Source organism: Aotus nancymaae, unplaced genomic scaffold (assembly GCF_030222135.1).
Source record: "Aotus nancymaae isolate 86718 unplaced genomic scaffold, 86718_ANA_hifiasm-v0.15.2.pri h1tg000010l, whole genome shotgun sequence".
In the NCBI taxonomy this organism is placed as follows: domain Eukaryota; kingdom Metazoa; phylum Chordata; class Mammalia; order Primates; family Aotidae; genus Aotus; species Aotus nancymaae.
The window spans coordinates 36,240,937-36,253,141 of NW_026988421.1; the positions used below are offsets into that span (position 1 = coordinate 36,240,937).

At 40.2% G+C, this 12,205-nt stretch overlaps 2 protein-coding genes across 8 annotated transcripts in view; one reads left to right on the plus strand and one right to left on the minus strand.

Annotated features, from left to right (window-relative positions):
- Positions 1 to 12,205, plus strand: part of NOC3L (NOC3 like DNA replication regulator) — a 58,039-nt gene that overhangs the window by 40,492 nt on the left and 5,342 nt on the right. The gene's annotated exons all lie outside the window — the stretch shown is intronic.
- Positions 1 to 12,205, minus strand: part of PLCE1 (phospholipase C epsilon 1) — a 341,927-nt gene that overhangs the window by 4,309 nt on the left and 325,413 nt on the right. For all 5 annotated transcript variants that reach the window (XM_064374097.1, XM_064374096.1, XM_064374095.1 and 2 more), the window contains 5 exons: positions 11,123 to 11,251; positions 7,819 to 8,028; positions 4,840 to 4,998; positions 2,638 to 2,856; positions 2,105 to 2,317 (listed from right to left, as the gene is read on the minus strand). In XM_064374097.1, coding sequence (XP_064230167.1) covers positions 2,129 to 2,317; positions 2,638 to 2,856; positions 4,840 to 4,998; positions 7,819 to 8,028; positions 11,123 to 11,251 — 906 coding nt within the window. In that variant the 3' untranslated portion in view covers positions 2,105 to 2,128. The remainder of the gene's footprint in view (positions 1 to 2,104; positions 2,318 to 2,637; positions 2,857 to 4,839; positions 4,999 to 7,818; positions 8,029 to 11,122; positions 11,252 to 12,205) is intronic.

Sequence of the window (12,205 nt, forward strand, 5' to 3'; positions counted from 1 at the left end):
GAGAAAAGACTATTTTCTCTGCACTCACAATGTTAGAACATGATGTTTCTAGGCTATTTCTGCCTTGGAAATATTTCACATTCTTTAGAAAGTTTTTTTTTTTCTTTTAATCACATTCAAATAAACTTCAACTTCAAGAAAAGATGGAATTCCTTCAACTATGCATTACTACCTCAGGTAAGAGTAAGATGAATATGTTCTTATTTTAAAATTTGTGGATTATTAAAACTTTAAAAGGGATCATTTTAGAACAAATATGAAATATTATGTTACTAAACTTGTTTTCTTTTTTCTTTTTAAAGATGTAGTCTTGCTCTGTTGCCTAGGCTAGAGTGCAGTGGTGTGATCTTAGCTCACTGCAACCTCTGCCTCCCAGGTTAAAGTGATTCTCTTGCCTCAGCCTCCCGAGTAACTGGGACTGCAGGCGGGTGCCACCATGCCTGGCTAATTTTTGTATTTTTTGGTAGAGACAGGGTTTCGCCATGTTGGCCAGGCTGGTCTCAAACTCCTGACCTCAAGTGATCCACATGCCTTGGCCTCCCAAAGTTCTGGGATTACAGGCATGAGCCACTGAGCCTGGCCCTAAACTTGTTTTCTTATGAGCATATACAGAAAGGCCCTTCATTTTTTTCACAAGTTCTCTTTCATAACATGGGATGTCAATTTACCTAGATGCACCCATGACTATAAGAGAAGCCTCCCAGCTTTAAGCAAAGCTGTGAAGTCAACTGAATGAGTCTAAATATCTGCTTGCTTAGAAAAAGAAAAAAAAATGTCATGTGAACCCATTGGTCAGAAAAAATATCTACTTGTTGTAGGACAATAGAATCTAAAGGCCATCATCTAAATCACTATCACCCTCCCCGAGTCTCCTAAAGTAGAAGCAATTAGCAATGTTCATTATAGTAGGCATAAAATTTTTAAGTCAGATTTCTAACGGAGTTGTATTTTGTACCTAAGAAGTAGTCTTGTAGCACAGAGGGCTTTTTATATGTATAGTAGTATGTGACCAATTTACCAGCTTTAGTGTAATTTCAGCTCATTACAGAAGTTATAGAGGTGTGTATAACATCACACCTATGATTTATTTGATACTAACTTCTGGGTATAGAAAACAATATTTAAAATTTTGACCACTGCAGAGTGTAATATGGGACACTAGTTATTTTAGGAGTTGCTTTTTAAATGTGGAAACATGGTCTCAATGTATTGGACCGTCTTTTGGGCCGTTATAAATCAAATTTGGCTCTGTCAAGAGACATCAGTGAGTTCTTTGAGTTTCTGCAGGTTGTGATAAAGACGGATGGTGAAGCTCTGCCACATAAGCAGCAATGCCTTCACTGTGCTGTTGATCGTGTGAATTTTAAATCTGAGAACTGCCATGGACAGGTGACAAGTGGGCTTTCAGGAACCCTTAGGCTCTTTGGGAAACTAAGTGAAAAGGAGAAACTTCTTATAATTGGTTTCCTCACACGCTTTTATTCAGGTCTCAAATAATTTGCTTTAAGATAGACTGAAATTTATGTGACTATCAAACAGTAAATTTACTGCATTTTCAAGATTGAGGCTGTTTTATGTTATTTTGCTTTGTTTTTAACCACCACATTCCTGGATGCCAGATTTTTATTTTTTTAATTGAGGCAGAAGGAGATGAGGTTGTTGAGGCTACATCAGACCTAAATTAGAACAAAAATAAAACTAGAATCCAAAAGAATAAAAGCTGAATGATTCACAGAGCCCTTGAAGAATGTTCCTGTCAGTTATTAATAATGAAGACAGTTATGTGATAAAATATGGCTGTCATAGTACTTTGGGCAAGTTGATTGACTTCTTGGGGCCTTTGCTTAGTTATCTACAAAATAAGGAGGTCTAAAATTATAAAAGCTCAAGTTACATATTCTTTTTTTTTCTTTACTGGCAGTGTTCAGTATCCTATCATGTTACATGTATCTTCAGAGCCCTTTTCCTGTTTTAAGGTCCCATTCCTACCTGCCTTCAAGGGACATCCTCCTATTGGAAAAGATAAAAAACATTGTACTAATTATGCCTTACAAAGTAGTTTAAGTTAAGCCCTGTTCCAAGATGGTGCAATGACTTAGTATACCTGGGTTAAACATGCTGCCCTTAGTCACTGTCGATAATCCATTGTGTCACTGGAGGACAAGCCACCCACAGGTTTCTCCTCCTTGTTTTGGATACTTTCTGAGGCCAAGAGCTGAGAAGGTGATGTAAGTCCTCGGGGCTGTTTAGTTGACTTGGTGAGCTTCTTGAGTTCACTTGCAAAAGAAATGCCTTTCTTTTTATCTTCTCGAGATGCCTGTGGGAACAAAGAACCTTCCATAGGTTAATCACATTCCTCAGTCACATGACACTATTTAAGATAAGCATTTTCTTCTTCTTTCTCTGGTAAATAGAACTTTGGAAAGAAGGACTGAGGAACCTCCCCTCTAGGACTGCTTAACTGCAAGTTAGGCCGCATGTTTTTTCATACAGTGAAAAAGCCAAAAAATTTTTTCTCATCTCCATTCCTTGACTTAGCAACTTTCTCCTAAATTTCACTAGCTTCCAGATCTGGCTACAGTTTGATTATTAGTATCAAATAATTTATGAACAGAGCAAAATAACTTTAAACTTTACCTGCACCTGTTCTTTTAGCTTAAGGATGAATTTTCCTGCACCTTTCCACTTGCTTTGAGCTTGAAACACACATTCCTGATCCAGAAGGACCCGCTGAGAGGACTTTGGTGTGGTAGACTTCTTGTTGGTAGTGTCTTTCATCACCTCTTCCAAAAGCACATAGTCACTTGGATTGGGGTTGCTCAGAATGCTATAGGAATATTTGGCTTTGCATAAGGTCTGAAAGGTAAGTCATGAGTAACTGAATAGAGACACAGAATCTCCAACATTTGCCTTCATTCTATATGAAACTTCTTTAAGGTGGAAAAATGGCCCAGACTAGAGAAAGTAATCTTCCAGATCATCTCACCTAGCTCGTCATTTTGCAGTTGTGTCATTGTAGCTTATAAGGTGGTCTCCCACATTCCCTCATTTAGCCTCCCCACAGCTTATGATTTAGGTATTATCCTGAATTTCAGACGAAGAACTTTAAACTTAACACAAGTTAAGCAGATTCTAGTATATGCACAGCTAGTAAGTAACAATAAAGGTCTAAACTAGATTTTCTGCACACAACAAAGCTCATAGACATGAAAGTCAGCCAGTGAGGACAGAATCTTGCTCTTCAGGAGCCTTTCTGTCCTACTGGGCTATCTCTATCACAGATTCTTGGCTGTTGAAAGAATTCTGGAAGTCGACTGATCTCTCTTTTCACTTAATACAAGAATGTCTTTCATTGATGTATTTATTAATTCATTAAATGTTTAGTGAGGGCCTGCTATGCCTTAGATACTGTGCTGTACATTTAGGGAGACAAAGATTAAGTTAAAGAAACAGAAGTCTGGGCACTTTGGAATTCAAAGTCAATTGAATAAGGAGGCTAATATTAACCAAGTTATCATACAATAAGAATAGCAAGTAACCCTTAAGTAATGTTTACCAAATGTTAGGCATTGTATTAAACATCTTAACATATACTTACTTAATCTTCACAACATCCATGTGAGGAAAGTACTATTATACTGTCTCCACATTGTCTATGTGGTGACTTACCATGTAGAGTTTTGCTGGAGCCAATGGGAATAGGCTGGTGAAACCAGATATGATAGGGGCATTTACACAACAGAAATAAATCAGGGCTTTTCTTTTTCTTTTACAAAGAGCTGGTTTACCAGCACACTACTATAACTAAGGCCCAGATCCAAGATCTTACTCCAGATCTCAGTAAGAAGTAGAGCTGGGATTTGAACCTAACGCAGCTTGACCTAGAGTCTGTGCTCTTAATCGTTGTGCTGTATGACTTCTCAAATAGGTATTTAATGAATGCATACCCTAACCAGGCTATGAAGGAAGCAAAACATAGTTCTCTGAAACCATGTAAACTCTCAGAGAAGCATGACTTAGAGGAGGGGAGAGGATCAGAACAGGCCTCCTACTTGTCCTCTGTAGGATCCTTGAGAGATGGTCAGTAGGTGCTGCCTCAGGTATTTCTGGGACCATGACGTTGTCACTGCAGAGCCACTGCCGAAATCTATTATTATGAGGGTTTTATAGAGATCCAGACTCCCTGTAGATACTAGTTAAGTGTTTGCTGAAGGACTGAACTAGTATTTCCAAGGTTTTAAAATTTTTTAATTTTTATTTTGAGACAGAGTCTGGCTCTGTCACCCAGACTGGAGTAAAGTGGCGTGATTTTGGCTCATTGCAACCTCTGCCTGTTGGGATCACACGATCCTCACACTTCAGTTTCTCAAGTAGTTGGGACTACAGGCACACACTACCATGCCCAGCTAATTTTTTGTTCTTTTTGTAAAGACAGGGTTTTGCCATGTTGGCCAGGCTGCCTGAGCTCAAGTGATCTGCCTACCTCAGCCTCCCAAAGTGCTGGGATTACAGGTGTGAGCCACTGGGTCGGTTGGTCTTTTTTGTTTGTTTTTAATTAGAGATAGGGCCTCACTCTGTTATCCAGGCTGCAGTGCAGTGGCCAATCAGCCTCCAACTTCTGTGCTCAAGTGACCCTCCTGCCTCAGCCTCCCAAAACTGGCTTTTACCTGGCATGAACCAACACGTGAGGCAATTTCCTAGCCTTAAGAGGCACACACTCCCTTTCAGGTCCCTGTGGTTCAGGAACTGCATTCAGAAAGTGAGCTGTCAGTGCATAGACATCTGTTTCAATCATTTATGCTGAGGAAAGGATGAGGTGAGGAAGGGAGAGGCTTTTACCTGCTGAATGACATCCTGTGCAGTGCTGAGGCGGGGTGCTTTGATGACTGTTCGAGGTTGCTCTGGAGAAACATCATGCACTTGGACAAAGAAACTCTCGTCCTCTGAGCTCAAGATTACCACTTTGTCATCTTGAACAATGTTTTTCTCTTCTAGGTTCTATGTTTAAAAAGAAAAAAAAATGAGTGAATAATAAGTTTATGCAGAGTAAAGAAAGACAAATCTAGCAAAAACCTGAGCTTATATCTTGGTGATGTAGAAACTTCTTAGCTTAGTATCTCATATACTATGTTATTATTTCATAAACTGTTTTTTAAAAGGATATACCTGTACTTCTGATGTTGACAGGCCCATAACAAGCCAATTTATCTGCTATTAGCTGTGGATTTTGAGAGTCCAAATTGACTGTAAATTTGTAGAAAGACAATATACCACTTTGCCAATTAGCAAAAGCCAAACAAGAACATAGTAAATTGCATATAAAAGAAAGCCCACCCATTTCCACAGACCTTAGCATTTAAGAAATGCTAGGCATCTGAAATGTAAACCATGAAATTGACAGCTTGGGTGAACAGAACTGCAGTGACAAGGCTGAACGAATGGCTGGAGGTAAGCCACACTGAAGCAAATTTCAACATAATTCTCAGCAATTATGAGAATTAAATTGGCTTTTGGTGAATTATGTATCTACAGATATGTATCTTATTAAAAATTTTCAAATAGTACAGAAGTGTATCAATAAGAAAAACCAAACTTTTCCCATTCTAATTTTTCCTTCTCCCACCTCATTCTCCACAAAATACCCCATTGTCATTAGGTAATACACCCTTTTAAACATTTGCTGTGGATGTTCAAATGTATTTTTGTGAAAGTGACTATATAAACCAATACCCTTGAATTACGTGAATTTAGATATAACGTGATTGTCAAGCAGTTCTTTGTTCCTCATTACAAATGAGGATAGCTTAGTTAACTTTTGCAAGAGGGAGACTAATAAAGGGGAAGGAGAGGCAAAGTAAGTAAACAGTAGTTGACCTTATCTCAGCACGTGAGGACTTGGCAGGAAAACCCCTTTATCTCCAGAATTCTAGCCTCATCTCTCCAGACCAGGATACTGAAATGGTGCTAACTAGAAGAATCCATGAATTGCTGTCACTATCCTGGAAGTTCCAACTAGAATTGTACCCGTTGATATTAAAGTCAGAAGAGATAACTGCCACCAGGTGGCGCCAAAAATGCAACCAGGGCCAGAAAGGCCCCTGAAGCTTGCTCCAGTCATTTCATTAATGTCGCAATCATGGCTTTATAATTACATGATTGTTAAATAAATAAAAACATATAATCTGTCTACTTTGACTTTTTTCAGTGAGTGAAAAAAATTCTATTGAATTTTTTCCAGTGAATGAATACTGCATTATATAATGGAAGAGGGGGAAGAGACAAGCTATTGTCTCTTTTTATTACCTAAAATGAGACTGTATCCTATGTATACTATTTTACAACTTGCTTAATAATATGTCATTGCATTGATTATAATATATTTAACCAGTCAGAGAGTTAAGATTGAGAGGTAATTCACATAATATAATTTATAATCTCAGTGTCCCCCAAACCAGGAGGCAAGAAATCAGAGAAAACCAAAAAAGGTTCTAAATTGCCATATAAAATGTCCCAACAATGATGCATTAAGCATTACTTTTAAGAGAGCACTTTTGAGCCTCCCTCAGAGCTTATTTACTTTTAAGGTGTTTCTAGCCACATTAGTTTGAAGCCACAGGTTATGAACAGAAGATAATAACCTTTGCTTATATCCCTTTTTACTAAGCATTTCTGTACACACTGTCTCTATGTTTGATGCGAGTCTCATAATTGAATCAAGTAGTTTCTATATAGATTTTACAAATTAGGGCAGTGAGGTTTACAGAAGTTAGGTGACCTGATCATTGTGACAGAGCCCTGGTTTACCCAGTAAGAGAAGAAGGCACACTGAATACAAGATGTGGTACCTGACAGATTGAAAGTCCAAGAGACAAGAAAATTATTAAAGGCAGGCAGGAGAGATCAGAGGTCACAGACAGCAATTGAGGAATTTTCATATATAGGCAAACTACTTATATGTTGTCTTAGTTCCACAGGATAAAATTAATGGAAATACTTATAGCCCAAATCTATATCCTATAATAGTGCCTCTTGCATTCAGTAATTACTGAATTCATTTATTCAATTGGCAAATATTATTTGGGTATCACTATGCATCAGGTAAACTTAGATACACTAAATGTGATTTGTTATCTTTCGAGATATAATATTTCAGTCATTTCAAAAATTTCCTAAGGCATATAAAGGAGAACTTGCCATATTTTACTCATCAGAAAAAACTTGTTAGCCTTCCCTTCTGACTTATGCCGCCCTTTTTCTTCAAAATGCTTTCTTCTACCAGCCTTTTGAAAGCATAATCCTGAAGTCTCTACTGCCTGTTGTCATATTTATTTTTTTTTTTTAGGCAGAGTCTCGTTCTGTCACCTAGGCTGGAGTGTAGTGGTATGATCTTGGCTTACTGCAACCTCTGCCTCCTGGGTTCAAGTGATTCTCCTGCCTCAGCCTCTGGAGTAGCTGGGACTACATGTATCCACCACCATTCCCTGCTAATTTTTGTATTTTTAGTAGAGACAGGGTTTTGCCATGTTGGCCGGGCTGGTCTGGAACTCCTGACCTCCACCCGCCTTGGCCTCCCAAAGTGCTGGAATTATAGGCGTGAGCCACTGCGCCCAGCCCAAGGGATGTTTTTTAGATTGAACTTAGAGATAATATTCTGAATATGTGCAAAAGAATAAAACTCCTCATCCACATTTACTTAAGAATAATGTAAACCAAGTTGCAATTACACAAGAAATTCTGAATTTCAGGGAGGTGGTGAGTGGTAAATGGCTAATCACATAATGAGTTATTACTGTGTAGGCTGCATCCAGACATACTTACTTCCTGCTGAGTTTTTAAGACAATCCTGCCCACGTATCCCTCTTCTGGAAACCAGCTGCTTAAAATTTTCATTATCTCTTCTTCTGGACCAATGGCTCTCTGAAATGGTTGTTTCCTGCATTCATTCTTTTCTTTAGATATAAAATATTTTTCTTCCATCAAAAAATAGTCTGTGGCAACAGGTTTGATGTCTTGTTCGGTTGTCAGAATCTAAAGAAAAAGTGAAGGCAGACTCTGAGGAGTGGGGCAAAAACTTAAATTGACATTCATGGTGGTTTAATATGCAATTTATAAGTGAAACTTACTTTAGTGTATTGGATAATTCTTTTTGGAAGGTCTAAGAATTCTCTTATGTTCAGAATGGATTGTTTATGTCCACTCTGGGCAACGGCACGACTTATTCATAATCCCCAGACAGCATAACTATTTTCCCACTGCTGGAATGAGAGCTCCTACTGAATTAAAAATTTTACATTTCTCATTCCGTGAACTTAGCCCTTTGTAATCTTGCAATACAGGATTGAGGACAAATAACCTAGTTTAGTATTTACTAAAATAATGTTTTTCTCACGTTGGAAATAGTCGTCTTCTCATGGAAGGTTTGTAGGGCTAGATTTTCATGTGATCTAAGTTCCTGGGAATTATTTTGATAAACTCTGACAGTGTGCTTAAAGGGATTGTTTTGTTGGTTATTGATCCTGTGCAGTCAAACAGGGCAGCTGAGACAAAGCTCTGGAACCAGACAGACCTGAGTCTGAGGTCTGCCTTTAATACTTGTTGGCTACTTATTGGGTTAGACAATTCCTTGGAGACTGTTTTCCCATCTACAAAATGGAAATAGTAACAGTAGCAATCTTAATTTTATTTTGTTTTATGGTTGAAGCATAAAGTGCAACATGGGTATGTTAATGAGAACTCAATAAAGATGAGCCATCATTATAGGTTTTTTTTTTTTTTTTTTTGAGATAGTTTCCTTTTGTCACCTAGGCTAGAGTGCAGTGGCATGATTCTGGCTCACCGCAACCTCCGCCTCCCAGGCTCAAGCGATTCTCATACCTCAGCCTCCTGAGTAGCTGGGATTACAGGTGCACATCACTATGCCTGGCTAATTTTTGTATTTTTAGTGGAGACGAGCTTTCACCGTGTTGGCCAGGCTGGTCTCCAATTCCTGACCTCAAGTGATCCATCCACCTTGGCCTCCCAACGTGCTGCGATTACAGGCATTATAGTTATTTTTACCAAGGTATTCTTACTCCTATCGTACAGGTTATTACAAAAGGCTGAACTTGGAAGGGAGTAAAGTTGCAGCAAAGAAACTCCTTTATTGTCTTCCTGTGAGAATTAGTTTGCCAATGAGCCAAAGCCCAGATTGAACATGTCTCACAGGAAGGAAAAACAAAATGTGATGGACTGAGGATGGTGGGAGTGGAAGGTTCAGGAAGGTTCAAGAAGGTTCAGGAAGACTCAAATCCCTCCACTCAGCCCTTGGTCTATAATCGATGCTGTGCTGTTGACTCAACAGGGGGCCAAGGGAAATACTACAGGGATAATTAGGGATGTGAAGCTTCTGGGCCACCTCCACAAGAGGGCTGGTGTCACCCCCTGCTGAGTCCTGCTTTACCTGCTTTAGTGTGCTGTTTTGCATGGGTGACAGTAAAGCAATGGGCTGCTATGGGTGGCTCATGGAAAGTTTTCCTTTATAAAACTTCAGCAGTGCTTTGTGATAGTGGACACTCAAGTACATGAACTGATGTATTAAAACAAAACCAAACCCAAATGCACTTTTGGCAATAGCTTCTGTTTGGTAATCTATGAAATGTGACACCTGAGCCATTTTCTCTATTTAAGTCAGTTATAAAATGTTGGACAGAATGTTGGCCTGTCTATAGAGATGTGCCCTCAAAGGACAGAGCTATTTATTAACACTTACTATTCGTGGTTGTTTAGTTGGTTAATTCCTCCAAAAGTTATGACCCCAGCTACATTTCATCATATACCTTAACTTCAGAGGGAGTTCAAGGGCCATTCCCTTGGTCATTGCTTCCTTTGGTGCACCCATATATAGGAGAAGGAATTCTTTTTTATTTTTTTTGAGACAGAGTCTTACTCTATCACCCAGGCTGGAGTGCTGTGGTGTGACGTCGGCTCACTGCAACTTCTGCCTCCTGGGTTCAAACGATTCTCCTGCCTCAGCCTCTCGAGTAGCTGGGATTATAGGTGTGTACCACCATGCCCGGCTAATTTTTGTATTTTTAGTAGAGATGGGGTTTCACCATGTTGGCCAGGCTGGTCTCAATCTCCTGAACTTAGGTGATCTGCCTGCCTCGGCCTCCCAAAGTGCTGGGATTACAGGTGTGAGCCACCGCGCCTGGCTGCAAGGAGAAGGAATTCTGAAATGGGTTAAGGATAAAATCGTCTGCAAGGATATTAGGCCACTGTGCCAGGCAAGGGTAGCACTTCTAGTCTGGTTAGAAAAAGGAATTACGCATGGGCTCTGCCTCGCCCTTTGGAGGAGATGCCCTCCCTCTTCGGATGCTGCTGCGTATCCCTGGCTCTCTCACTCTTAGAAGTCCCCCCATGGATGGGGACCCTGCCTGCAGAAGGCCACAAAGATCCTTTGGAGGAAGATCTAGGGCAGAGGTGGTACAGCATGAGGAGGCTTAGGCCAGTTTTGCTACAGGGCTTAGGGTAACAGGTTTCAGGGTCTCCATCCCTCTTTCTACCACCAAAAGGAAAGGACCTCAAATTTCAAGGTCAGGTGCCAGGGGAGGGGAGCAAGGGGGGCTGCTCAACATGCAAAGGAAGGCCGTAGGCTGGAGGGGCAGGAAACGTCTTGGTCCATGTGGCCCATCCTGATGCTCTAAGAATTTGATTCAACTCCTCAAATGACAAGCAGATTCCATTCACCTAACATGCTAGTTCTGATTAATAATCTCTGTGTTAAGAAGGAAGATTAGGCCCTTGTCTAGGCTTAGGGGGAAAGTGTGTATATGGTTGGAAGGCCACTCCTTCTGGTCTTTATCATCCTAGAGTCTAGTATTTTATATATCTTAAAAATTGTTGAAAAATCTTCTCCACAGATTAAGGTAGTTTGTCTAGTGGTACCAAGATCCATCAGATGATTCTTGGAGTGGATCCTAATGTTGAATAACACATCCAAATAATCAAAAGGCATATCATCAACATAGACTTTTGTGCATTTATGTGCATCTGTGTATGTTTACACATGCAGGCATTCATATACACACATACATCCATACATCTTAGATTTTGGATTCTCCCAGCCACAGCTCAGTGGACTTACCTGCTGCAGAAGCTGCTTTGCCTTGGTGCCTCCATTAATAGTGAAAACGGTAAAAGGCTCTGGCCCTGGGACCCCATGCACCGTGACTCTGTGAGTCTGCAAATATTTTCTTTCTTCTGTATTAAACATCTGTCAAGAATATCACATGGCTGCTCATTCATCCTTAATCACATGATATTTCTAGGCTCTATTTAATACAGAAGTGCTAGTACTTAGAAGTATGGATAGGAACACGTAAATGCAAAAGGTGCATCTTACTGTGGTAGAAGAGGCAATGGTACCTCTTCTTCAATCATTTAGTGAGGATATTTCATAAGCACTTCATCAAAATATTAATTTATTTAAGAAGTAGCTACTCCTGAGGCATCTGTTCAGGTGACTGTGATAATAAGCAAAGCACTCTTATGATTGAATCTGAGGATTTAGAGGGATCCCCTGAATTTATAGCTGTTTGGTCAGAAGTTCTGGTGACAGCCTGGGACCTGTGACCAGCATCTGAAGTAGGAGTCATTGTGGGACTGAGCCCTCAATGTGTGGGATCTGACACCAACTCTAGATGGACAGTGTTAGAATTGAACGGAAATGGAGGACACCCAGCTGGTGGCAGAGAGTTGGAAAAGACACTACGTTTTTGGTGTCAGAAGTGTTGTGAGTAAAAACACTTCATTCGTGGCATCTGTGGAATCTTCAGCTGTAACAGATACTGAGGTCACCCAGCTCAGAACTGGGCATTTGGCCCTGCTCTGCCTTTCTAAAGCATCTGATTCCTGCTCTTTGTACCACGTGGCCCTGCCCTTGCTTATCAATCCTCTGCACAAGGTGGAAGCCACACCTCCCTCCACTTTGGCCAAAGTGCTGTTCTAAACCTTGGACGCATGATGTAATCACCCAAGCATCCTTAAAAACGCTGATGCCTGGGGCCCATCTGCAGAGACTGGTTTAATTGGTGTGAGGTGTGGCTTGTGTGCACATGGAGTTTTTAAAGCTCCCCAGGTGATACAAATGTACAAGTCAAGGTTGCTATGAAGTGATGAAGGGGAAAAAAGAGGAACACCCAAGCAAACAAGGGCAGGAACAGGGGGA